This window comes from Callionymus lyra, chromosome 19, assembly GCF_982586985.1.
Source record: "Callionymus lyra chromosome 19, fCalLyr1.hap1.1, whole genome shotgun sequence".
NCBI classification, from domain to species: Eukaryota; Metazoa; Chordata; class Actinopteri; order Syngnathiformes; family Callionymidae; genus Callionymus; species Callionymus lyra.
Genome location: NC_141836.1, coordinates 20307125 through 20334977, shown reverse-complemented (window position 1 = coordinate 20334977; position 27853 = coordinate 20307125). Strand labels below are relative to the sequence as shown.

Below are 27853 nucleotides of genomic sequence, written 5' to 3'. Positions count from 1 at the left end.
ACAAGTGGCCTCCACACCATTCATTAAATCTGCCCCACAGCTGCAGCCATCCATCCATCCATCCATCCATCCATCCATCCATCCATCCATCCATCCATCCATCCATCCATCCATCCATCCATCCATCCATCCATCCATCCATCCATCCATCCATCCATCCATCCATCCGTCCATCCATCCAAACACTGATGCCTTCATCCATCCATCTCTCCATCAGTCCGTCCGTCCGTCCAACCATCCAACCATCCATCTCTACATCAATCTGTCCATCCATCCATCTCTTCAATCCGTCCACCCGTCCTTCCATCATCCATCCATCTATCATCCATCCATCCATCTCTACATCAATCTGTCCATCCATCCATCTATCTGTAAATCAATCCATCCATCCATCAGTCCATCCATCCATCCAACCATCAGTCCATCCATCCATCCATCCATCCATCCATCCATCCATCCATCCATCCATCCATCCATCCATCCATCCATCCATCCATCCATCCATCCATCCATCCATCCATCCATCCACCCCTACATCCATCCATCCAACCTTTCCTACATCTATCTCGTCATCCATCCATCCCTCCGTCCAGCCACCCCTACATCCATCCATGCAACCATCCCTACATCTATGTATCCATCCATCTGTCCCTTCATCTCTCCGTCCATCAATCTATTCATTCATTATCATACATCCATTTATCCACGCACCCACCCACCCAACCACCCACCCAACCACCCACCCATCCATCCACCCACCCATCCATCCATCCATCCATCCCTACACACCCCCAAATCCATCCATCCTTATATCAATCCATTCATTCCTACATCTATCCATCCATCAATACATTTATCTACTATTTATTCATTTGTTTATCCATCCATTTATCCATCTTTCCATCCATCCTGTTACACTTCAGTAATGTCACATCCTAGTTAGTTTGTAAGTTACCTGAAACATGTGGTTGTTTACAGCTGGACTTTGACAGAATATTCATCTTAGCTAACAGTTTAGTGTAAATCCAGACATGTGGATCGTTTCCTTTCATGGCTAACATGGCTAACAACATTACAGGTTTATTAACCAACCTTGTTACACATGAATCTTTCCTGAACAGCTTTGACGTCCATTTTTCGTTAAACTGATTCAGGAAGTTAACACAATTGGCATCTATATCCAGTCATTAGTAAAGAAAACTCGCATAAAACAGAGATGTTACTACAAATATCGTCATATAGCATATATTTTTGTTTTTGCCTTAACATTTCCTATGGTGTGAGAATCAAGAACATACAGTACATGTGCTAATGAACGAGACTGAAGGATCTCATGATTGTCTGTTTTAAAATAGTAGATTATACTTCGATCCTTCGCTTAAACCAGCCAACGCAAGCATAGCTTTGCAAGATGGAGGATTGCGAAAACAAACGCATAAACGTGTTTCCGTCCCCTTCCTAAACCCCTGCAAGGACCAAATCACTTATGTCTCAGCAAACATGCTGTTTGTTTGCGACGATGACGGCGCTCTCCGTCGCGGTAAACAAACATGCGGCAATAGTTGCACACAGTTGTGTGATAGTGAAGTTGGAGAACGCTGTAATGGAGCTGGCCGTGGTCCTGAGCACTCTGCCGTGGCCAAGGTGCCCCCAGGAGAGACCGAGCCCGCCTGCATGGAGATGATGATACTGTCATGGGGGGGGGGGGATCCAATTGTAGCTCAGGAAGAAGGATGGAGCAGTGCTGCTACTTTATTAGAGATCTTCTATCAGGGACTTAAACCCATTTGCTTCTGAAGACTCCTGCTGCATTCTTGTTTATTTATTTCTCTCACAGTCATGAAAAAGAGAATTATTTTGCAAAAATAACGCAGAAAACCCTCAAATTATTTTGATTTTGTTTATTTTGTTAGTGTATTCCAATTGTGACCTTCAAATTAAGCGTTTTTATTCATAAGTCTGGAGAAAATATGTTTTTTCAGACGAATATGAGAGACATTAATGGACCAAACCACGCTTCACATTTCTGTGAAGCGATTAAATACATTTATGATTAAGAAAGAGAGGGTCAAACTCTTGCTTAGATAACAAACACATTGAGCCGGAGGATTATAATCTTAATCCGTCTATTTAGATTTTCAAATGATTCTTGACAAACTCAATTACCTATTGTGCATCATATTATTGTGTAAAGTTATCGTAACACAATGTTTATAAACACATACATATCAATTTGCTATGCTCTGAAATACAGATATTTTCTGTTTATCTCTCAAAAGTAATGTAAATAAATGACCCATCCTTCCATCTTATACTATTGCAGCAAAGTCATATAACAGTAAAGTTGTATTTTAATATACCTTCATTTACGATTACAGCTGAGCTTTGGGGAGGAAAGATCACGCTATTAAAATTGAAAAATTGCGGGGTCTGGATACAACAACAACAACAACAACAACAACAACAACAATGAGTCACTTTCTAATTACCGTAGCAATTCTGCTTTAAAAGCACCAATTAACGATGTTGGCTTTTAGTCTGATATTTATTTTCCTACTTTGTTCGAATGTGACGAAAGTCTTATAGCATGATGATGTGTGTTTGTTTCACGAGTATTCCAAGGTTGCCCTCAGTATCTCTTAGAGACCATCATTTGACTTTCAACACCGCAGGTTAAATCATCAAGAGTGATTCAGCATTATTGTCAGCTCTGAGTCTCATTGGTCCGTCTGACACAGAGAGATGTTGCACCTCATCACGGGGCTGACCTTAATGTTGTGATTTGGTCTTTTGCTGCATGTGATGGTGAGACCCTCACGTTTCAGGGGAGAAAGGGACAACGTGTGAAAATAATGTTGCTTCAAATGTGCCTCAGAGCGGTGGCTGATGAAAAAGGGTTACAGGCCGACACTCCCCCGGTAAAACAGGAGATAACGGTGTCTGACAAGGTGTGAGAGAGGATATAAGAACAGAGTGACTGCAGGGAACACAAGAGGAAAAATACAGCTGCTCTCAAATGATAACATTCCAAATGACTAAATAGCCCTTTAGATCACATGTTTGGTTAAATATTGATGACTGTGTGAAACATTGAATGTTGATCTAGGCAAGGATCCTCTATTAATGTTTGAATTTTCTGAAGTGACTGCTGTGAACACTAGAGGGTGTATTGCCTCTAGAGACGAGAGAAGGGTGGTGTCATGTTGTTACACTTTTGTCATATTAATGTCGGGCAATAAGTATGACATGGTGAATATGATAGTATCGATTTCTTTGCCACTCTCATAGCAGTTTAACAGGCAACTAATGTCAAAAACCCAACTCTCCTAACTTACTCACATGTTTCAAATGTTAAGGTTTTCCTTTCCAAGATACAGTAAAGCTGTTTTGAAGTTATTACTTTATAAAGTTCTCCCCCGTCTAAAACCCCTGAAAACGAGAGGTTACGACATTGGAGTCCATTATGACATATTAATGGTCTTCACTCCTTCTCTAGCTCGCTGTAATCACAACCTGCTTTGTTTATACAATGAGTCTCTTGGGGGTAGATCATTCAGGGATGAATAATATGCATTGACAACCTTGATGCTTGACCAATCAAGGCAAACAAGGTTGGAGTAAACAAGAATTAAGAGCTTAAATCAACACATTAGTTTACCTTTTAACGCACAGTCTTCGCTCAAAAAGTATATCTTGATGATGATATAAAGTATAATCTTCGATTTTGTTTGTTTATAGTTATATTATCTTCTAGAAAATAATGTTCAAATAATACATGCTAAATGTTTGTATATTTACATATAATCATGTCGTTGGGTCGTGGGCAACACATGAGACCATAAGCATTAGCTTTTCCAATAACAGGCCAGTACAAACATTGATCAATTGATAAATCAATGTCCAGAGATGTACAGCATATGAAGTCACTCTGGTCACTGCGCTGAACTGTGGTTCATAACCTCGAAGCAGTGATCAAGTGGTCATACTCTTTTTAAAATGTCAATATTTTCATTCATAAACATGCAGAATAATTGATCTACTTCAGCTATATTCAATCTGCCTACGCTTTGATGTTCATTTTGCCCTCACTTATTTAAATCAAAGCTTTTTTATATGAGAGATTTACACAGTCGTGACCTTCATCATTTCACTTGTGCCACTTTTTTAATACTGCACTGTCGCTAAGTACCAGACTTGTGGATCTTTTCTACTCCATCTCTTTTATTCTCATTATCTGGCTTGTTTTTGTGGAGTGGGTGAGTGGTATTAACCGCCGACTCTGTGTGGGTTGCATCCAACAAGAGCGTGTTGCTCACACAAATGAGCCTACACTATTAAGACATTTTGGATTTCTTCTGATAGTTTAATAAAGTAACAGCCTTTTCTTCACGTTTTAACAGTAAAATGAAATCTATTTTGAAGGATGTGAGCAACAATGTTGTTGCAAAATTCTCAATGTAGAACATTTTTGTATTTTTTCGTGTTTACAGAACAAAAGATAAAAAGCATTTTCAGGGAAATGTCAAACCAGACCAGCACTAAAGAAAAGCATTTGCTGCTACTCATCTCACGTTATTATTCGAAAGATCATTATTAGCATAAGCTTAATATTATTAATAGTAATAGGTGATAATAATAAGTTGTTTGTTGTGTTTTATATTCATTTAATGTTGCTTTATTCTCGGTTAGTGCTGCCAGACATTATTTGTAAGACAATGATCGCAATTAATTGATCTAATTTATTTATTTTCAATCTAAGGTGAAGAAGTTTGATATACGTAAAAAAAGTAATTTATTGTTATTATGAAGAACTTTATTAGATGCAGTTCTAGTCGTTGCTGTATTGTATGTATCACTAGTTTGCTGAGACTCAAGCGTTAATACAACCTTTGCTTTCATCATTGGAAAATAAACATCATATAAAGTGCAGTAAGTGAACAAGTATTATATTATTCACCAGTTCACCTGATGTCCACTTCAGACTGTGACATTGTTTTCACACAAACAACTCAAGCACAACCATTACCTTATTTAAAGAATCAGTCAAGTTGAACATCAGGGATGGATGGATGGATGGATGGACGGACGGACGGACGGACGGACAGATGGATGGATGGATGGATGGATGCATGGATGGATGGATGGATGGATGGATGGATGGATTATATATCTTATTCTTTCTTGAGAATGTTGGGGGCCTGGGAGTGTTCACTGTCTTGGTGACACATAATAGAGTGAATCATGATAACCAGTTGTATACGTATGACCTTGTAGTTGTCACAGATCATCACAAGCTTGTGTTGTGAAATGTACCACAGTTCTCAATCTTTTTTATCTCCCCCTCATTAATGGACATTAAAATGATCTTCTTTGGTTCCAGGTGTTCTCCCGCTGGGGACCGAAGGTTCTCCCTAAGGTTTATGGAAAACTGATCTCCTGTTGCTGAAGAAGGTTAGTCCTGCATCTTGATTGATTAACATTTATTCCTGACAATCATAGAAATAAAAATCCCTTTTCAGCGGAATTTGTTTGAATTCTGTTTCACAAGTGTTTATATTTGAGGAGATTGTTTGTTAGAGTATTTAGTTGACGTTGATAGGACTTCACAAGCTAGGAGACATTTCAAGTCTACTGTAGGAATAAATAAACATTTTAAGGACAACTTCGACAACTCTGAACTAGTTGTGGAGGTGAGTGTTCTTGAATGTCGAGCTCTTACATCGAGGTAATCTTCTCAAGTCAATATTTGAACTACATGAACTTGGATCACTGCAGGCTGCTTCTACGTGAAAAGTATAATGAAGTGACACCTTTATTTTAAACAGCTCGATGGTTTCACACTTTTTTTGCTGCGAGATTCCAGCCACGGAACATCTGTAGTAACATCTGAGTTTTCAGATAAAGTCACAGGAGAATCAGTCACTTCCTCTGGAACTACTAGAGATTATTTTAGATTGAGATTGTAGCTGATAACACTGTCTTAATCTTTTTGTATTATCCCCCAGGTACAGTAGTTTGTGTGTTTAGTATTATGACATCCTATGGGTTTAATGAAAGCCATTTGAAACTGGCTGTCAGTCATGACTTTCTCTCATTGAACAGACATTTAGATGTGGTTGGTTTTAAAGTTTTTTTTAATACAATATAGAGGTATTGTTTTTAGAAGACGTGTGACTTTAACTATATAGGAATTAAAATGGCTGAATGGATCGTGTTGTTCTCAATAGAAAATAAATTGATTGACAGTGGACTAATAAAGTCTTGGATTGTCAAGGAGGAGCAACAATGTTCATTTTGTTGTGTGTCTCTGTGAATGGCTGGTGACCTGTTCAGGGTGTCCCCTGCATGTCACCCTAAGTAGATGGGATCAGCTCCAGACCTCCGCGACCATGATATGGGAATCATCGGTAGAGCATAAATGAAGTGAAACTTTAGTTCAGCTGAGAATAAAAACATGGGTTTGAACCACCAGTCATCACAACATGTCCCTCTATCTTCCCCGCACTCTCCATCTTCTCTCCTCCCGTCCTCCCTCCTCCCTCCCCCCGTCAACCCCACTCGTCACAGGGCTGTCATCGGGAGGCAGGCTCGTTGCATAACCACTGCAGCAGCATTGGGGACGCTGTGTTGAATCTAGTTAGCAGCTAGTGTTTGTTTTCTTGATGCTCAACTGACGAGGGTGGGACGTGTCACACACAAAGACATTTGTGACAATCATGTGTGTGTCTTTGTAAACATTTAAACATACAGAAATGGCTGCTGGTGTCAATCTAGTCGTTGCTGTTAGCATGAACAAGCACACATGTGCTGTAGGGTTTATGACATGCTTGAACTTTTGCTAGCAACGTCTCTCAAATGTATATGTATGTTTGCCTCTTGATCCATGTTTGTGAGGAGCTTCATGCTGAATCTTGGAATAAGACGTCAATAGAAGAGCAACCTCATCTGACTGTGGTGCAGGTTGCAAGTGCAGCTCCTCTGTGATGGCTCAGGATCAGAGTGCTGAGTCATCCTGTGCTGTTGTTCTCCTAAACATGACCTCAGTCTTGTTTGTTCATTGAGTTAGAAACTGATGCAATAATAATTGTCATTCATCATACAAGACAACTCTTACTCTTCCACTCTTGTGTAATAATTATTTGTAAAAATTAGTCAATTCCTTTCAATATGATTGATTGATTCACCTACCTAGTGTCCTTGGGCAAGACAACTCTATCACCTAAAAAGAATATCCTTTGTGGAAAATAAATCAAATCTAATCTATTATGAATGTGTATAAACACCATGTTTTGACGCAGTTCACCGGTGGCAGTAGTGTGAGTGGATAATAGTTTCTCTTAAGAGCTCCAGGTATTCAGGAAGCTGCTGTGAAAATTCAAGCAATTATTAATATTTAAAAGTTAAGTCAAGTGGTCAAGACATTTGAAGAATTTTTGCAAGTAAGTAATAGTTATTTGTAAAGCTCCTTTCACAGACCAGGGTCACAAAGCACTTAACAACAGAACGATACACAGTTAAAATACACGCTTTAAAACACCAAGACAACATGGAGAAAAACACAGCAGACCCAAGAAAGTTAAGGAAAAGCCTGCACAAATAAAAAATTCTTAAGATGTTTCTTGAAGGAGTCAGTAGACTTCATTAAACACAGAGGGAGAGGAAGATCGTTCAAAAGCTCAGGAGCAACCTGGAAATTAGAGTTTTTAAATAGATCCTGAAAGAAACTGGCAGCCAATGCAGAGTTTTAAGGATCGGGAAAATGTGAGTTCTTCTTAGTTTTGTATTCGTGCTCCTTTTTGTTTAGACATGAAAATAAACTGTTACAATAGACCAAACGAGAAGACAAATGCACGGATTATAAGGTCTAAAGAGTTAAGGAAATTTGTACCTCAGACTTGGAAAACCATGGATATTTTCATGACAGTCTCATCATAATTGGTATTTCTTGATGAACTGTTTGTATTATTATAAAACAAAGGAAACCTCACTTGATATGCTGTAGATCAGATGGGGACAAAGTACGGCATGTGGCCTTTTGACTGCATTGAAATTTACAATTAGGATAGGTTTATTTTATACTGTCATGATTTATTCATTTCTTCCACATTAGGTTAAAGTTGCAGTTCATACAAAATATTAACCCTTGTGTTATCTCAGTGTCAAGGTGACCCAAAGGCCTGAAAACAAATGTGTTTGTGGTATCCTTTGTGTTGCCTCCGTGTCAAGGGGAACGCTATCTTACCTCTATAGAACAGAGATCATATAATAAGTGTGAGAAAGAGGGTTCTCTCTCTCTAAACTATTTGCTAATTCTAAGGATGAATATCCGCATCAGGTTGTTGATCCCAAGCCTTTCTTTCCACAGTGATGCCTGGTTTCAGTGCTTTTTTTTCTTGGAAACACTTCCACCATATGACATCCAGAATAAATCCAAAGTGGTTCAGTCTGTCGATATGCAGATGATGTCTTCTCTCCCTGGAGGCTGGCAGCGAACTGAGGTTGCGCTGCGAGTCTGGATCCTAGTGGGCGTGGCTTATTGTGCAGGTGGAGCGTGTGAGAGAAGTCGTGTCTTTGAGCCTTTTTCACAATAAGTGTAAATGATTGGACAAGGATCATTTTGCAGAAAATCACAGTCTAAAATATCCCCAGTAGTGACAATATCAATATTTTAGTGCATTCTTGAATTTACACAAACTCGTGCTCAGGATCATGTGTAGATTTTTCGACTATCTAACACAACATGTAGCTACTAAAATATTGATGAAAGCCAAAACCCTGTAAATCTCCAGCTGCTCCAACATATTACACACAAATTCGTTCTGTGCACACTTGAATGAGACCCATACACTACACATATTCTAAATAAAAAAACAGCAACATTTAAATAATAAAAAAAAAAATTATAATAATAATAAGATAATCAAAATGAATAAAGATAAATATATCAACACCAATGAACAGTAGGAGACCCACACTTAAGAAGTACATAATAACATTTTGTTATTTATAGTCGGTGGGCTGGAAGGAACGGCGTAATCTGTTCTACCCGCAGTGCAGGTGTATAATAACATAATTACACTTCATATTTTGCATTAAATCTTTAATTTCTCTTTTGTATTTTGGCTCTTCGGTTCCTTCATCCGGCTTGACGGCCCCTCAAAAATGGTAATGTGGTGTAATGTGGAGGAAATTCCACTGCCCACCCCTGCTCTAGATCTGCCCCTGGTTCCCAAGTGTCTTCACTCAAACTGAAGATGTTCCTCTCACACACACACACTCCTTTCCCTTCATTATGGTACAGGTCAAGTTGAGTTTCTCTCGTTTGTTGAGCTGTTAAAATGACTCACTCCTGGGTTCTGTGTGTCTGCTCACGAGTGGTCAGCGGTATGGGCAGTTGTCACTGATCTGTCCTTCTGGTTCTCAGCGCCGGTCACATGGGCGGCTTAATGACGGTCTTAGCTACAGCGTGTCTGCAGTCTGCACAGGGCAGCTCCGTCTCCTGGCAACATCCAACAGCATGCCTGTGCTGCAAGATGAATCACGCACGCCTCGGTTGATGTGCTCTCGTGGCCTCCCTGCTCCGGGGGCCATTACGCCCAGAATCAGTCTGCGTGCCTGACCTCCTGCAGAAAACCCACAGTCTCCCTCCTTTTTTTTGTAATATTCAGATCACTGTCTGCCTGCTAACATGTCAAAACCCTCCCTCCGTCTTACCCCTGGTGTGTCCAGCTACACCTGTGTGCGCAACCTACTGGTTTTTCTCCCTAAAAATGGACTGTGCTCCTCGTAGTTCTGAGCAGTCAGCTGTGAGATCATGAGTAAACTTAGTTCAGCTGGATCAAATCTTCTTACTCTAACAAGCTTACACGTTTGTTGTGCTTTCCATTGAGTGCTCTGGACAGCTTGTCAACACTGGACCTTCGATCGTCATGTGAAGCGTTTAAATAAACAAGATCCGGGATTCTTCTCCCAGGATTTTTATTGTCATTGCATTCAATATCAATGAGTGGAATGGGTTTATGAGGTCAGAGAATGACGTTAAATGTAACAGCACATCATGGAGCAGGATGGTCCTGAAGTAGAAATCAGTCCATACAGTCAACTGTAGACCACATGTGCCGCATGTCTCAAAGTTAATTTATGTGACCAGATTAAAATAAATTAAGCCTCATAACAGTAAAAGACAACATCAATGGAGTCAAACTACGACGGTTTGGTAACTATATATTGTTCAGCCTATAACTTGCATTGTTAAAATATTTTCCCCCTGAACCAGGAAAAGTTGTTAAGTTAGAAAATGTTGTGTTTTATATTTATTTATTTTTAAATATCAGTTCATATTTTGTGTAAAAAAAATTAGGATAAAAATAACGTAAAAAACATTTGATTATTTGAAAACGTTCCTTTCCTTTTCCTTAAACTAGAACATAGTTAAATATGATAACTAGATAGATAGTCTGATAGTGCTGTTTCCATTTGGCATTTGGTTTAAATTAGTGCAAGCCAAAGCCAGCAAAATTAAAGAAACCGTGTCTTTGTAATTAACAGAAGAGCTCTGAGCTTATGTATGTTTATTAAATTTACTTAAAGGGATAGTTATTCAAAATTCCATCTTCACTCATTTTCTAGTCAACCTCAGTCAACTAAGGGTACAGATTATTAGCAATATTTCCTCAAGCATTTCCTATCTGTGTAGCCTCAAAAGTGAAAGATTGCTCTGGAAATAATCGCAACGCTTGGTCTAAAGATTTCCTACAGCTCATAAAATTGACATGAAAAATGTCTGTGCCATATCATTATCAAAAGTAGCAGGAAGGAGAGATTCTGTCAGTCCTTTTTGCGCACTGCTTTTCAGTTAATTTAATAAAAAATATACAGTATAATCTTTAGTTAGTGTTTTTAACTCCCTCCCCAAGTGCAACACAATGGAAAAGTGTGGCCTCTTGACTGTGTTGCACTTGTACTACCTTTGATTGTTTTTATATTGGTAATGAGTTTATTAAATGTATTATGTTAATCATTTAAAAATATGTGAACTGTATGGTTAATCAAATGTTTAAAGGGCCACTAATGTGTTTATATGAGCGTCTCCTAAATTGATTTTGGACCTCTATTGTACTCATCAGTATGTGTCTATTTGTACAAAATAAAATCCTGTTTACTATAACCACACCCACTATGCTGTGATTGGTCAAGCATCAGAGTTTGCAAAGCGCATCATCAATCCCGGAAGTCTCCACCTCCAAGGGACTTGTTGTATAAACAAAGGGGGGCCTGATTACAGCTGACTGGAGGAGGAGTGAAGCCGTTATAATGTCATAATGGACTCTGCTATTTTTTGCCAAGATTTTGTGGACTTCCCGCTGGGACTATTTAAATTCCCCCATTGAGGGAAGAATTAAGGAATATCAATCAAGCATTTCTAAGAAACAAACATTATAATAATGGCTGATCTGGTTTATTCATGGGGGTTCAACCTCAGACATTCACTACAGCAAGATTCTGCTAACCATTGTTGTTTAGGCATCCCAATATTTGACGCCACTTTCCCATGAAGGCCTCACAGACCAACTTTTGTCCTATCAGCTGCATTGAGCTCTTCCTCCTCCCCCCTTCCTCTCTAGAGCTATTCAAGTGGCACAGTGGCGGATTATCCCTCAGCTTCTGAGACACAGTCCCACTTATAGTCCTCCACCAGTTGACGTTGCGTACGGAGGTCAGAAATATATGTAGGATTACAACTTTTAAGGACTAACTTGGAGGAGAAAATCACACCTGGATCTAATATTTTGCTGAGTTTCTTTTTCTTTTTTTTTCAAAATGGAGGCAATTAATGTAAGTATCAGTGGACTTAATATATAATATAATAGTGTCCTGCAAGATACCAATATGTTTGGTAGTTACTCATCAAAAGCAATCCTGAAGATGTTTTTTATTTTTGTAACTAATTTGTCGTCTACAATTGAATAGTAGACAGCGAGAGGCTTTTGTTTTCACACTTCTCTTTCTCAATCTGTGTCTATACCCACACAAGTTGAACATGCATATTGTTGACTAACCAAAGCTCATCTTGGGATAAGATCTTGTCTGTCCGGAAGTTTTCTGTTGAAGCATAACCCTTGAAGTTTTTTTCTTTGACAAAAAAATAGGCTGGCAGCTTCTGACAGGAGCTTAACTGGCTGTGGGTGTTGTTGTCATGGCGGCGGCTGATAATTGGACCGCTCCGATGATGGACGGATTACGACGCCAATGGTTAGGCTGGTTGAACAGATTAAGTTGTGGAGTTTCAGATCTTCTTAGATTTCTAATGCTAGTGCTGTGCTTGACATTGTTTCACCGACATTAACTAGCTAAAATAAAGCTAAAAGATAGCTTAGATAGTTTATGTTGTTTCTAGTTAGTGATCATTAACTACAGTAACCAATTGAGTTTATAATTGCTTGATAATTATTCCTCTTTAATCAGTAATTTGAAAATATATTATCCATATCTGATAGAATTTGCGAAATTATAGAAAAAAATCTTTAATTGAGCCGGTGATACAGTTTATGTTATTGTTTAATCCTTGTGTAATCACAGGGTCAAGATGACCCGAAGGCCCAAAAAACAAGTGTGTTTTTGGTATCCATTGTGTTGTCTCTGGTCAAGGTGAACGCTTTCCCTGGCTTCCATAAATACATATGTAGCAGTGGAGGTCGTTCACCTTGACCCAGGGACAAGAGTTACCACAAACACATTTGTTTTAGGACCTTCAGGTCACCTTTACCCTGAGATAACAAAAGGGTTCAAAATAATTTTGATGGCTCAGATTACAGTACATTATAAGTATAAAATGGTGTATATGGTATTTTGCATTATATTTTTTGATCTCGATCCAAGAAGGAGTTGAAGTTTTTACTTGTATGGATGCTAATAAAACATTGAACCAACAACTTAATCAACAGGAATGTACTTGGTAGCATTGCTCTGTAAGACTTCAGAGTCAGCGTTTAGGTTGTGGGTACGACTTCTTCACTCCAGCCGCATGAGCTTGATGCCCAATCAGAAAGCTTCCATTTTTACCATGTGCTGTTGGTGTACTTTTGATTTTAGAAGTCAGTTTACTCTGTGACAGATGTATGTGCTGCCTTTTATTATTCTTCAACCTTTACATTTTGAGTTCACAAAAGTTATCCCAGCATTACTTACCTCGCCATGTCTCGGTTCACCATCTGCAGATCGTTGCTTATTTAGGTAAATTGTCGCAAGCTGTAGTAATTATAGGTTAAGTTTCTTATAAGGGTTTAAACTGTTGCAAACATGTTATTAAAAAAAAAGAAGCAGATTAACTTCAACACAACCACAGAACGTGGGTGGTTTGCACTAATCGCTGTACCTACCTAACTTATTGTGTAGACATGATGACGACATCAAGTTGTTTAAACAAAAAAGCATGTTCAGGAACCATCAGTAGATTCTAATCCACAGACCTCAGAGCCCGAGCTGGGGTGTAAGGCTGGATCAGATCAGTGATGTAAGGAGGAGCCTGATCATGAATAGCTCTGAAAGTAAGAACCAGAAAGAAACTGGCAGCCAGTGAAGAGTTTTAAGGATCAGGGAAATGTGAGTTCTTCTACTAGAGCGGGTCAGAATTTGTGTTTCGTATTAACTGCAGACGAGACAGCTCCTTCTTGTTTAGACTATTGTAACAGTTTATTTTCGTGTCTAAACAAGAAGGAGCTGTAGAAGACACAAACGCAGATTTTATGTTCAATGTAGTGTGTTTGAGAACACAACCCCCCCAATTAAATTGTAACCACGGTGTATGTTAAGTTGTACAAGTTAAAATTCTTTAGACTAAAACAGGATTTTTTTGTCTTCTCCATCAAATTTAGGTAAAACATAAATCAGGGAGAAAATTGTGTGAAACCCGATATTTAACTGCAACAAATATGGCAACCGATTTTTGTACAGTTTTGTATATTTTGGCTGCTGTTAAACAGGAAGCAGCGAGTGATTCATGAGCAAGGCTCCAGCTTGTTTGCTTGTTTGTGTCGCACATCCACGACTGCTCTATGAATCCTGTCATGTCTCTGAGTGACTGAGCAAGTTTTCCTCCTCAAACGACTGCACTACGGGCGAGTAGATAAAAGTGGATAGTATTTGAATAACATCCGCCCTGGAGGACGCTGCCTTGTCCTGGGTCTCTCACCGGGCCTGTGATTTAATTTGAAGAAGAAGAGAGGCGTGTTTTGTTTTTTCAAGGAGCGCGTTCAAAGTCATTTTCATGAGTCATTCCCGGATTGAAGGATGTTGCAGGGAATAGTTTCCACTTGAGAGCAGCTTCCCGGATGAGGGATGAACACCTGAAATCTCCTGCGGTTTCAGCGTCCTCCACGTCCACACACCGAGGGAATCCACAACTGTCTGCTCACCATCACATCTAATGAAACAAAAAACCATTGACTGAGCAAACATTTCACACACGTCGGCTGCCATGAAGAGCTCACTGTCAGCTGCGGAATTCAATAAACCGACGGCGTCCCGGAGTCTCCTCTGTTTTTAACCTTGGTGGAAACGTATTGATTGGCTGTCAAGCAAATGTATCACTATAAACACTGGAAGGAATCCAGCAGTCTCTTTAATGAGAAGTGTCAATGAAGTAATCGGTGATTAGAACTCTTTATTGATTGATGTACTCTGTTAGACTTTAACCTGATGAATACAGCATTGTTCTGCTGCTTGTGTGTGTGTGTTTGGGGGGTCGTGTGGCCACTCAATACAGACATAAACACTGTTAGTTGGCCAACGTGTTGCTTAAAGGAGCAATATGTAACATTTTGACATTACTTTGGTCAGATTTTCTGTAATGATTGGCTTAATTTTGGACAATCATAATTCATGTAGAACTTCTGTTTTATCTTAAGCAGTTCAGGAGAAGATAAAATTAGAAACCAGACTAAAGGCTTCTTCTTTTCTTTTTTGTAATCAAACGTACATGCATAAAATCTGCAACTGCAAATTGGTATTTAGAAAATTGCAGTTGGACACACTAGGGGGAGCCAAAACCACTATTTCAAATTATACGGATTGGGATTTTAATATCAATCGGAAAAGAAAAATGGAGACGGAAGTAATAATGCTAGAAAGTCTATAAGATAATTTCGATTTAATTTACTAGTACAATCTGACCTGATTTGTCCGCAAATTGACCTGTGTGTGTTCTGAACAGTTTTCTTTTTAAATGTATTTTATTAACTTGTGTTTTATTGTCCTTTCTTTCTTTTTTACAACAAAACATGTACAACACTTACATATCTAGATGGATAGATTTGACTTTTTGAATTCCTCTTGAGATCTCCTTCGGATAATTGCGTATTCCACTTGTTCAAAATAAGTCAACAAGGACAAAAATAAAAGACATAGAAACTTGAATTTAATCCAAATATTTTGCGAACACTTCATAACTGCTGATGGTATGACTTGACCTAGAAAACCGTGACCTACAGGGGTCAGTTCAACAACTGTGTAAAGAGTCAATGTTATCAACATCGTTGCCAAAAGGGTTTTAAACTCACAACCTTCGGTCCAACAACGACACTACTAAACTTTGTGGCCGGCTGTTTCTTTCTTGCACTCGTGTGCGTAAAAGAAGAAGGTTGAGGGTCGGTGGGATGTAATGGAGCAAGGCTTTTCTAGGACGCTCCAATATGAGACTCTCCTTGGGGCATATCACTGCATGAGTAGCACAGAAGGCTATTTTTAACTCATTATTATCAACGTCTCAAATAGAAGGTCTTCTCGTAGAAAGGTTCTCTCCAATTTCCTCTCGTTGGCCTTGTTACAGTTATAGTAGCACCGAAGCTTGAGTTGCTGTCTCACAGGTTTTTTTTGTTCATGTGTCTTTCAGTGCACGAGGAACCAGGCTCCGCCGCAGAGGATCGGTTTAGTCTTTAGAGTGTTTTGCTACATCCAGGACAATGTCTGGCTCCTACGATGAATGTGCAGGTGGTGAAGAGACCATGGACAGCTTCTGGGAGGTACGAGACCTGTTTATCTCACGTGCAACAAACGACGACTACTCACAGATTCATTTAAATAAATTTCAAAAACAACTGCAGAATACATTTTTGTTTAAAAGGTGGATCTTAAATGTTTCAAGTCCCACAACTAATTTGCTTATCTATGTCAAGAATCATGACATATATTATTGTTTGTGCAAATGTTTTAACTTTACTGCATAACACTTACATATTTAATTTTTTGTTTTCCAACACTATTTTGGCTCCATATTCCAAGATGTTTAAACACAAACCACTTCTTAACTACTACCTCTATTCAAAAAAGAGTATTTAAACCTCATCCCCAAAGATAAATATAAAACTATTTGTTGAATTTCATCAACCATTTAGGATCTTATCATCCACTTTAACTTTCACTCTCCCACTGTTTCCATTTCATTTGCAAAACGGTTCCCGGTGCCGGGGTTTGATGGAAATATCATCTTCATTAAAAGAATAAGAGCTTTTAAAACCTCATTAATAATTTAGAAGTCACATGCATTTTTTATACAATTTATTCTTTCATTCATATTTGATGCATCTGTATTAGGATGATTGATCTCTAACGAGGAGAACGGCGAAGAGATAGTTATCACATGATCTTTAAAATATATACTTTATTGAATATTGTTTTGATTGTTTAAGCGCTTTGTGACCCTGGTCTGGAAAAGCGCTATACAAATAAAAATTACTTACTTACTTACTTACATAAAATAACCTCATGAGCATGGCATTTAAAATAATATTGAAATTATAATAATACAATTTACTGTATGTGTAAAATAATAAATTCATTAAAAAATATTTGAAAACGATTTAAATCGTTCCATATACAAGATATTAAATGCAATTATTAACAACCAATAAATGTTACCTTTTAAAATACAAATTATTTAATTTAATTATTTAAAAAAATTTGATTGTATTAAACATTTGAATGTAAAATTCAATTCATTCATTCAATATTCTGATGGCACTGCTATAAATACACTTTCTTTTTGACATGGTTCAATATATTTTATTTTTGCAAAGAGATGATATCATTGCGAGTCCGAGGGTTCCGTGAAGGACTAAGAGGACACTTCGAGCATGTCCCTGTGTAAGGGGAGGGAGGGAGAGCGAGCACTTTTAATCCATTGAATTAGCTCTAATGAATTCCCTCCGCACACAGTTTTCTTTGTGTCAAGGTTCTGGGTCACAGCGACACAAACAAAGCGTCTCTGTCACCAGCTCGTCTGAGGCAGCCTTCACTGGCAGCACCTGCCGCCACCGTCCAAGAGGAAACACTTTGTGAAAAAAAGATAGTTTCCAGCCACACATTCCAAAAAATCCTCGTACACCTGTTACCGAGACTCCCCGGAGCTCTCTTCTCTCTCGCATCCGTGGGTTTCGGCCAATCGGATCTCATGCACGTCACACAAGCTCCTCTTCACTGGAGTGTGTGATGCTGCATGAAGCATGCACACACACGCTCGCTGCTCTCAGTGTATTTTTGTCTCGGCCTCGTCGTCGATCCCTTCAAATCTGTCGGCCTGCATTACACCACTCAAGAGGATTAAAGCAGTTGTACTCACACGTACACTCGCACACACACACCAACACACACACTATTATTGCATAACTACACATGTGAAGGCACGAGCCTCCCCCATCACTGCCCTCCCTTCATCATGCAGCATGAGCTCACACCCCCTCGCTGGCCTGGAGGAGGCGGAGCCACGCTGCTTGATTTAAGGGTGACTTGCTATATGGTGGCTGGAGATGAATAATAATGAAGGAAGATTTGAACCAGAAACAAGCTTTTTGTTGCTCATTTATAACCGCACACACTGTTAAATGTTATTATTTACTAATGCATATGTTGCACTTTCGACTAGATATTGACATCTATCTCCAGGTGGTTTTTAAGATTCATTTTCATCCACTAAACTCACCATGATTACACGCTTGTGGCCTGAAACGATATAGATGAATGTAAAGATCGATTGACTTCTACCATTTGTATTGTAGTATGTGTGATCATTTCAATAAAGCTGTTCCAGTAGTGCCTTTGCTCGTAAAAAAAAGAGAGAATTATTAAAGATAAAAAACATATGAGGAAAAAAAGAATCAGTTAAAAGAAATAAATAAAACTATTACGTTAACAAAATTAATACTAAATACAACAAAAAATACTAATAAAGAAATATCAAAAAAAAAATAGGGGGTTGTAACACAAAATATAAATTCTAATTACTTAAAAAAAAAAAAAAGAATATTTACATCAATGACTAAATTAATATTTTCTGTACATTTATTCACATTTTCTTTTCTTCCTTAAAGCAATACGCTCATTAAACACTACTTACACTCGTCAATATAAAGCTAGTTTTAGAAAACAATGTATTTTCCAAATACTTGCCTGAACAATTCTTAGTTATACATCTTCAGCTCAGATTTTTTTGTTTTTTTCAATGTATTCAACAACTTTCTACAATGTTTGTCTAATACTACATGAAACTTGCAAATGAAAGCAGCATGCGAACGTCAAGCATCAGTTAATATTTCAGTATATAATTTATTTCATATGATATTTGATTATGTTTCTTGATCATCATTCACACAAAATCGTGTCACAAGAACCTGATATTACATATGCAGGATACTTTTATCACCAGCTTTATACATTTTTAGATCATTTGTACTGACATTTTTGTCTTCCCAAGTCCAAAATTGTGGCTGAATATAATTGGAAATCCAAACTATGGAGTTCTCTCTCGAGTTGCTGGATTTCACATCAACATGTATTTAATTTACTGTAAGAGGCAAAAAAAACCAACAAAGATATCATGTAGATATTATATTTCAGGTCAGCCAGATTTGATTTTAAATGTTTAATATGGGAAACAAAACTCTACTGTAGTCTGGGATCGTACTAGGAGAACAGAAGTAAATTTGTTGTTAAATAAGATTAGTTAAGATAATGCTGATGATCTCCTCATTAGGGATGTGAATATTGGCGAGAATCTGGAAACACAATATATTTCAATACTGTAGGAACAAGTATTGTCCGAGTACTTGACTCTTATTTACAGACCACGTGACTCTTGAAGTCATTTGGTTTGAAACCAAAATACGTCAAAACATCATCTTTAAAAGCTGCTGTAGTCGTCTGTATCCTCTCATCCTCAGTCAGTGACAGGATTCCGCTGAATTGTTCCTGTAGCTGCAGGGGACGTAACGACTACTGCATAACGGCCGGAAGTTTAATTGTAACAAAAAATATAAACATTTTACGTGAATAGTTGATAATAATGAATAAAAAATGTAATTATTTTATTTTAAACTCAATTTATTAAAATATAAACTATAAAATAACTTGAATGTGATTTGGAAGCCCAAAAAAAGTCATTACAAAACTTTATTTGCAAATCAAAAATGAATGCTGTTGAATATCGATACAGTGTTTCGCTTAGAATAATATTGTGATATTTAAGTGAATCTATGTTTTCTCACACCCCGACCCCTCGTCCACCCTCAGGTGGGGCACTACAAACCGGCTGTCAAGAGATTCGATGACGGCCATCGACTATGCAACGATCTCATGGGTTGCCTGCAGGAGCGCGCCAAGATAGAAAAGGCTTACGGCGACCAGCTGACCGCCTGGTCCAAGAGATGGAGACAGCTCATCGAGAAAGGTAAAAAGCCTCCTTGTGGTGCACATCTTCAGGTCCTTAACCTTTTTTTTCCGCCACAGGTCCACAGTACGGCTCAGTGGAGAGAGCCTGGCTGGCCGTGATGACAGAGGCGGAGAAGGTGAGCGAGCTGCACCAGGACGTGAAGAACAACCTGGTGAACGAAGACGTGGAGAAGGTGAAGAACTGGCAGAAGGAGGCGTATCATAAACAGATGATCGGGGGCTTCAAGGAGGCCAAGGAGGCGGATGAAGGATTCAAGAAGGCGCAGAAACCCTGGGCTAAAAAGCTCAAAGAGGTGAGCGCGGAGCGTGGTTTTTGAAAAGGAACTGTCGGGTGACGCAGTGTGGTTGCGCACACAGATGGAGACGGCGAAGAAGGTGTACCATATGGCCTGTAAGGAAGAGAAGCTCGCCGCTACCAGGGAGGCCAACGGCAAGACCGAGGCGTCTGTCACGCCGGACCAGCAGAAGAAGCTGCACGAGAAGGTGGACAAGTGCAAACAAGACATGCTGAAGGTGAGCAGGCGGCGCTCGTGTCACAGAAGAAGATCTTCTGTTATCACAGACGACTTCCAAACCTTAGATTAAACCGTTTTATGTTTCAGTTTGAGCATCAAACTCAAAAACCTACTAAAGAAAAATAGTTTTCTGCGTTGTTTTACTGACAAATAAACGAAAGTATTTATGTAGAACCTATACATTGTATGTTTTTACCTTTTTACTGTATTATAAACATCTTCATTTATAACGTTTTTATTTCATCTTGTATTAATAGAATGTTTTACAAAAATCACTTTACCTCTTACTTTTCAGTTGTAACATTAGAAAAGTCTTACCTTAAATGACCTTACTAAGAAAACATTCTTGTGTCCATGTGTGTTAGGTTAGGTCAAAATGTATATTTTATTTGAAAAACACACTTTATTGAACTATAAACCAAGAAGAACAATAATAAAAGTCATAGTAACATTTTTTTTTTATTGCGGCAGGCTAAAGAGAAGTACGAGAAGTCCCTGGAGGAGCTGAGCAAGTGCACTCCTCAGTACATGGAGTCCATGGACCAGGTGTTCGACCAGTGTCAGCAGCACGAGGTCAAGAGGTTGACCTTCCTCAAGGAGGCACTGCTGGACATCAAACGCCATCTTAACCTCACTGAGAACCAAAGGTAAGAGCAGGAAGTAGTTCGGCTCTTTGAGTTTCCTTCCCTAATATTGTCTCCTCTCGTCCTCAGCTACGCCACGATTTACAGAGAACTCGAGCGTACCATCTTAGGAGCGAACACACAAGAGGACTTGAAGTGGTTCAGCAACAACCACGGGCCGGGGATGCATATGAACTGGCCTGCCTTTGAGGTAACGGTCTTCACTCACAACACATTCTTTCCTTTTCTCGCTCCTCATCTTTCCATTTTGACCAGGAATACAACCCGGAAGCTGCCGCAGCTCCTCCAAAGAAGAAGAAACCAGATGGAGCACCACCCACTCCCAGCACTGACCACGTGGCTCCACCTGGTGACCGTAGCAGGTAATGCACTCTGTGAAAAGTTGTTCACTGACCGAAAAAAAAACGAACCAACAAATGTAATTTAATTCAAAGCATCAACAAATAAATCATATGTAGAAAAGATAAATTATAACCAAATATAACCATTCTCAGAGAATTGAAATTATTAACACTAAATAAAATAAATAAAAGTAATTTAGAATAAATACATTAAATAAATGTACAGCAAACAAAAATTCCACATACAAACAAGACAAGACAAAGCATACAAATAATGTCAAATAAATACAACACATACAACAAAAAGACATTATTTAAATTATCACCACAAAGAAACGTAAAAATAATGAAAAATCATTACAAAATAAAATAACAATTATTACAAGCAAATCATAAAGAGAGTTTAAAAATAAATACAAACTATGCTATACTATACTCAGAAACCTAAATTTATAAACAAACTTATACTTAAATAAATGCTACTAAAATATCACTATAAAACAGAAAAATAAAAATACTCAGAAAACAGAAATTATTGCCCCAAAAAATACAACAACAAAACTCAATATTGATGCAAAAATCTTTAAAAACATGTAAATGTTTTTACGAACCGATATGAACCTTATCTTATCTTTTTGTTTGTGGATTAAAAGTCAGTGTAGCCCACATTTATGGATCTAAATAATAAAGCAAAAAGTAGTTAACTAGCATTAACTGCTGCAAAGGACCATTTAAAATGTAATTTTTTTAACCAATATAAATAATAATTTCAGTCAAAATTATCAATTGTCACCTTCATTTTTCCACAAATCTATAGATATGTCTTTTGCACTGTGAGTCTTCAAATGTGTCTGTGTCCTCCAGTGTGAGCAGCTATGAGAAGAACCAGGCCTACTCCACCGAGTGGTCCGACGACGAGCAGCCCGCCGCGCACTCCGGGAATGAAAACGGTGGGAATGGAAACTCATTTGAAGAGGACTCCAGCACCGGAAAAGGAGTCCGTGTGCGAGCTCTGTACGACTACGAAGGCCAGGAGCAGGATGAGCTCACATTTAAAGCTGGTGAGAGATTTCTTGATACAGTAAATTACAGTTCATTGAAGTGCTGGAACGGCTACAACAACAACATTACTCTTCCAGTCAATAACAGTGATTATACGGTGATTGCCCTGCTTCTAATTATAGAGCCAAACATGTTCTTAAGAAAGCATCAAGAACCGTTTTTTACTACACAATTAAGTGAAAATCTGTATGAATAAAATATTTAATGTAATGCCAAATGTATTCTTTGGCCAGCAAGAACCTACAATACATATCTTTAGGGGTGTACAAAACTATCAATATAACGATATATCGCGATGTTTTAATTCACGATACTGTATCCATATTGAATAGCACTGTATCAATATTTTAAAATTATATATATTTGCGCTGAAGCAGCTGCTCACTGCAGCGGCTCTGCTGCAGTGAAGATGTAAGCGAACGTGTGGAGGAAATCAAGCTACAAGATTCAACACCACTAACTTTATTTAACATCTAAAGACGCATCACGACAAAGAATATGATCAGATCGAAAGAACAACTAAGACCAAACAAAACAAAGCAGTTAACTGCTGTACTGTCGAGACAAGAGAAGTTTCAGTCGACGCATAACCATCGTTCTTGTTAGTGTTAATGTTGACTTCATCATTAGAATATGCCTCAAACCAATAAATAGAGAGTGTGTTTATAACTGGTTGAATAAAGGCAGACAGTGCAGAGTTCCGTGTGTGTCAATGGACACTTCACTAAATTTAAATTCCACAAACTTCAGGACGTTCAATGATGGCACAAAAATATATACAACACGTTTAGTTTAGTCATAAAACTGTTAAACACTTTACTAACTTGCTTTTAAATCTTGTGAAATCATATATATATATTTTTTTTTTTAATTATAAATGAAATAACTTAACTATATATTGAACAGCTGATGTTTGGACTAATTTTGGCTTTAAAACAGAATATAAAGTTAAAAGATTTAACACTGACAGATACTGGATATTGCATAGTTACTCCAGGTTGTTTGAGATGTTAATGCACTTCATTTTCAATGTACATTTTTGTTATCATTTTGAGAAGCACTTTCCTACAAGAACTTTCACATTTTATTAGAGAAAGTATTTGCTATTTTCTTTGCTGTAAAAGCCAGAAAAAGTGTAGAAACAATATATCGTTGTTCCTACAGTATCGTAATATATCGTTGTTCCTACAGTATTGCAATATATCGCAATATATTGTTGTTCCTACCGTATAACAATATATCGCAATATATCGTTGTTACTACAGTATCTCAATATATCGCAATATATCATTGTTCCTACAATATCGCAATATATCGCACTATATCGTTGATACTACACTATCGCACTATATCGTTGATACTACAGTATCGCAATACATTGCAATAAACTATTGTTCCTACAGTATCGCAATATATATCCTTGTTACCACAGTATCTTAATATATCGCAATATATCATTGCTCCTTCAATATCGCAATATATTGTTGATACTACAGTATCGCAATATATCGCACACAATATATTTGCTAAATTGACCATGATGTCACTGCTTTGTGAAATGTTTGTTTGTGTTGTCGTTAATGTTTTTTTCTGTGTGACATTTTAAGGTTTTATTATATTAAATATTTATTATGGCTTTACCCTTGTGTTATCTCTGGGTCATGGTGACCCGAACGCCCGAAAACAAATGGGTTCAAAAATAAAATGTCAGCTCAAAATGACGCACTGTCAGCTTGCCTGGTGACAGATACACACTGACTAAAGGTGTTATCTGTTTAATAGTCAGTAAAGATAACAAATGTCAACATTAGAACCACATGGATGCTAGAACTGTGATAAAAGTTATGAGAAAATTAGCCTGAAAATGAGACTGATACAGTCTGTTTTAGTTTCTTTTTAGAGTAGGGCCAGTTATCAATTAACCAAAAGATATCCATTAATAGATGTACATTCTGCAAACATAATGTAAATAATCATAAGAATAAAAACTAAATAAATAATGTTCACTATGACAGTACAGCATTATAAGTAGTTTGTCATACTTTATGATCTGTTATTGAATGTATGATCTGGATTCCCAAAAATATTGATGCAAATGCAAGAGAATTGAACGAATTTGGGAGATATGTGTGCATATGACAAAATCCACCTCCCACAATATCAAAAGAAAAGAAAATTATATCTGGGCTGATAATTGGTTACAGTTAAATTAATAGATTGTGTTCTGGTCAGTGACTTGAACTGTTTAATCTTTTGAGTTTTTCAACCAGAATTTAATATAAAAGTAGATCAGTTTTATAGGAATATCTATCAATCTATCTCATATTGAATGGTTTAGTTTTACATATTGAAACTTGAAATTGAATTCTTTTTAACGTACTGTTTATTTTACACTTGTATTCAAAATATACTGATTTTGTTCAAATTCAATCATGTTTACGTTGAATATGTTGATTTAAAATAATTTGGTAAAACATTTGAAATATTTTCACAATGAATGATACATTTTTTACTCAGTTTGATTCTAATTTCAAAACGTTTTTTTTTAGTCGTAGCCTTTTAAATTCAATATTAAAATGTTAGTATGATGGCTATTTGTTTAATATTGAATTTAAAAGATTAAAAATGTTTTTAAGTTATTGGAATTAGAAAAACTCAAAAGAAAAATAAACAATTGATTTAGAAAATGTTTAAATTCAGCCTTTCATGAATTATATAGTTGAATAAAACCTTTTATAAAACCAATTATTGAATTTAGTGATTCCAAAAATAATTGAATGCTTTTAAAAATAAACAACCATTCAATATTGTGATTAAACTGATATACGTCCATATTTAAACAGCCTTTTGAAAATGTCTCAAAGATTTCAGTTAGTTTTCTTTGATATTCTTATCCTCACATTTCAATAAACATTCAATTTCACGTTGACCGTCTTTGTCTCTCACAGGTGACGAGCTGACCAAGACCGAGGACGAAGACGAGCAAGGTTGGTGTAGAGGACGTTTGGACAACGGCCGCGAGGGACTGTACCCGGCCAATTACGTGGAGCCGATCTAGTCACGTGACTGGACTATTAAATCGCCATTGGAGGCAGCTTGAACTGTCCCATCCAATCGCAACATAGCCAGGGACTCACGAGCAAACCCATCTTTTGATGCGCCAAGCAGGCTTGCCTCCATAAAAACTTAGTAAAAGACAGTATATCAGTATCCTACATATTTTATCCAGCAGTTGACGTGGGCGGAATAACACATTTAAAAAAGGATCTGCAGTTATTCAAACACGAGTCTAACACCCGAGCCAGTGCAGGGGCACATTGTTTCTGTGTGTAGCTGTATTAATGTCCACTGCAGCGTGTTCTCCTGCGAACACGGGAACGTAATATAACCCGTTATTACCCAAACAAGACAAGCTTCTCTAACCTGCAATGTGTATATACAGTGTGATGCCATTTGTGTAGCATTTCTAATGCGTGTGTGGTCAGTTGTCATTCTTACGTCAGGAATGCTGTATAGTGTTAAAACCACAGGCAGTACTTTTTTCTTCTTTTTTTTCTGTGGTTGGGTCCGACCTCTTATCCGGTGTGTGCAGTGCTATATGTGTTGAACTATATCCAGACTTGCATAGCAGCATGTGCTATGCAACAAAACTTGCATTCCCCCCGAGTCCTAAAGCCCCGTCAGAGGCTTGATGCAACTCTAATGCCAGGACTTTCCTCTCTCGGCATCACATGACTCATGCATGTGTTCTCCTGGGAAAAAGTTTGGTACTTATTTCTTCCTTTCATTTGGTTCCGAAGCGGCACATTAATTTTTTTTTTTTTACTTGAGTAATTCAGGTCACATTTCAACCTCTTGTGTCGAAGCTTCAGGGTTTTGAAGCTTTTTCTTTCAGGGGTCGTCGGAGGAAGATCAGCAGGTATTGAATGCACTTGGGCCTGGAAGGTGACCTGGTGTCCAAAATGGCTCTGAAGGGTCATGAACAAAACATCTTTGTCGAGCCAAAGAATGACCCAATACCGTCATTATTAGTTGTTGTTTTTTTTCTTTGACAACTTCACACGGGAAAATGGCTAAATGCACAAACCAGTTATGCCCGGTATGAACAACACAACTGCTGTTTTAATATAGTCAGCGATAGAGAGAAAACATGTGACCAGATTTAGCTCTTACACTGGTCTTAGATCAGGGGTCTCAAATTCAACTGGTGGAGACAGACTGCAGGGTCTTTTCAGCAGTTTTTGTCAGGGACAAAATTAGATTTGTTGTTTAATGTTTTATGTCAAATTGTATAAGTTATATTTTTCAAATCTGTTCCATCTTAACCATATTATCAAAGCTATATAAAACACGATCTTTATTCCTTGACCGCAGAACATAATGTCACCGGCCGCACGTTTGCGATGAATAATTCCCTGGATCGGCGTCGTAACACAACTGACGAGGAGTTTCACACAAAGAGGAAGTACACACATCACCAGCTCACATGTTTTTTGTATTTTGAGTGGAAAAAAAAAGTGTCCAGCATAGCAAAAAAGTCTTCAACAAATTGTCCTGCACACACGGCGCACAATATCAACACCTAATCTTTATTGGGGGCAAACATCATCCAGTGTGTCTGAGTTTAATGTAAAAGAAGAAAAAAGTAAAAAATAAAAAAAAATGCAAGTGAAAAAGACAAATGTAGTGTTATACATCTAAATGTGTCTCATTAAAGTAAAGAAATAGGAAACATATCGTATGAATTTCACTGCAAAGGAATTATCAGTGTATTATAAAAGATTTGTATATGATGATGTAATTTAAAGATTATATTCTATTGTAACTGTACAACTGTGTTGAGTTGAACTATGAAACCTAACCATGTTGAGGCAGTCGTACGTGTAAATGCTTTTTTTTTTTTAATGTTGACGATCTCTTCCTTATGCACACGGGGGGCAGCAGCGGATGTTGTGGAACCCAATGTTAGTGGTCTAGAAGATGTATGTTCATAGTTAGTGATGTACCTTTATCTCCTAACTGGTGTAGTGCCTGTTCATCTTGGTGTATCAAGAACTTCATTTCAATATGCATAAAGATGATTATGATCACAGATAATAACTATAGTAATGAAGAAATGGAATCAAATTTGTTGTGGTGATGTCAATATTACGATATTGGTTTGAAAGGGAAACAAGTTTGTTGAGGAAAAAACAAAGGTGTCTCCGTGTGTTTTTTCTCCATTAGCAACACAACCATCACAACAACCTTCATCGCGGATACTTTTGTGTAAATATACCCATGGAAGCACAAGTCAATGTGTTGAATTTGTCATTCAGCAAATAATAGCGTCGACACTTTCATCTACATACTAGTACAAATAAAGACGTTTGGTTTTGACTCTTAAATGCTCTCGTAGAGCCGCCGTCGTGACGTGACAGTGATAGTTTTGCGCGTGCGCCAAATTAATTTGAGTTTAATGATGACGTGACATACTTGGGTTTCGTGTAAATGCTTCGTTAGTTAAAATAATAATAATGAATGTTGCCTTTGTTGCAAATTCCATCAGAGAAGTGGTGTTGCACTCACTTTT

At 37.7% G+C, this 27853-nt stretch overlaps 1 protein-coding gene and 1 long non-coding RNA gene across 4 annotated transcripts in view; one reads left to right on the top strand and one right to left on the bottom strand.

The window, feature by feature from the left end:
• Nucleotides 1-27478, top strand: part of pacsin1a (protein kinase C and casein kinase substrate in neurons 1a) — a 28137-nt gene extending 659 nt beyond the window's left edge. For 2 of the 3 annotated variants that reach the window (XM_087780921.1, XM_087780920.1), the window contains exons 2-11: nt 5381-5451; nt 15890-16019; nt 19561-19717; nt 19777-20012; nt 20077-20232; nt 20706-20881; nt 20948-21068; nt 21134-21240; nt 22084-22280; nt 25230-27478. In XM_087780921.1, the coding sequence (XP_087637047.1) occupies nt 15960-16019; nt 19561-19717; nt 19777-20012; nt 20077-20232; nt 20706-20881; nt 20948-21068; nt 21134-21240; nt 22084-22280; nt 25230-25339 (1320 nt within the window). In that variant the 5' untranslated portion in view covers nt 5381-5451; nt 15890-15959 and the 3' untranslated portion in view covers nt 25340-27478. Of the gene's footprint in view, nt 1-5380; nt 5452-11722; nt 11836-15889; nt 16020-19560; nt 19718-19776; nt 20013-20076; nt 20233-20705; nt 20882-20947; nt 21069-21133; nt 21241-22083; nt 22281-25229 lie in introns of those variants that run through there. The other variant, XM_087780922.1, reaches the window with a different exon arrangement.
• The window catches only part of LOC148059882 (uncharacterized), a 312120-nt gene that overhangs the window by 57024 nt on the left and 227243 nt on the right, over nt 1-27853 (bottom strand). The gene's annotated exons all lie outside the window — the stretch shown is intronic.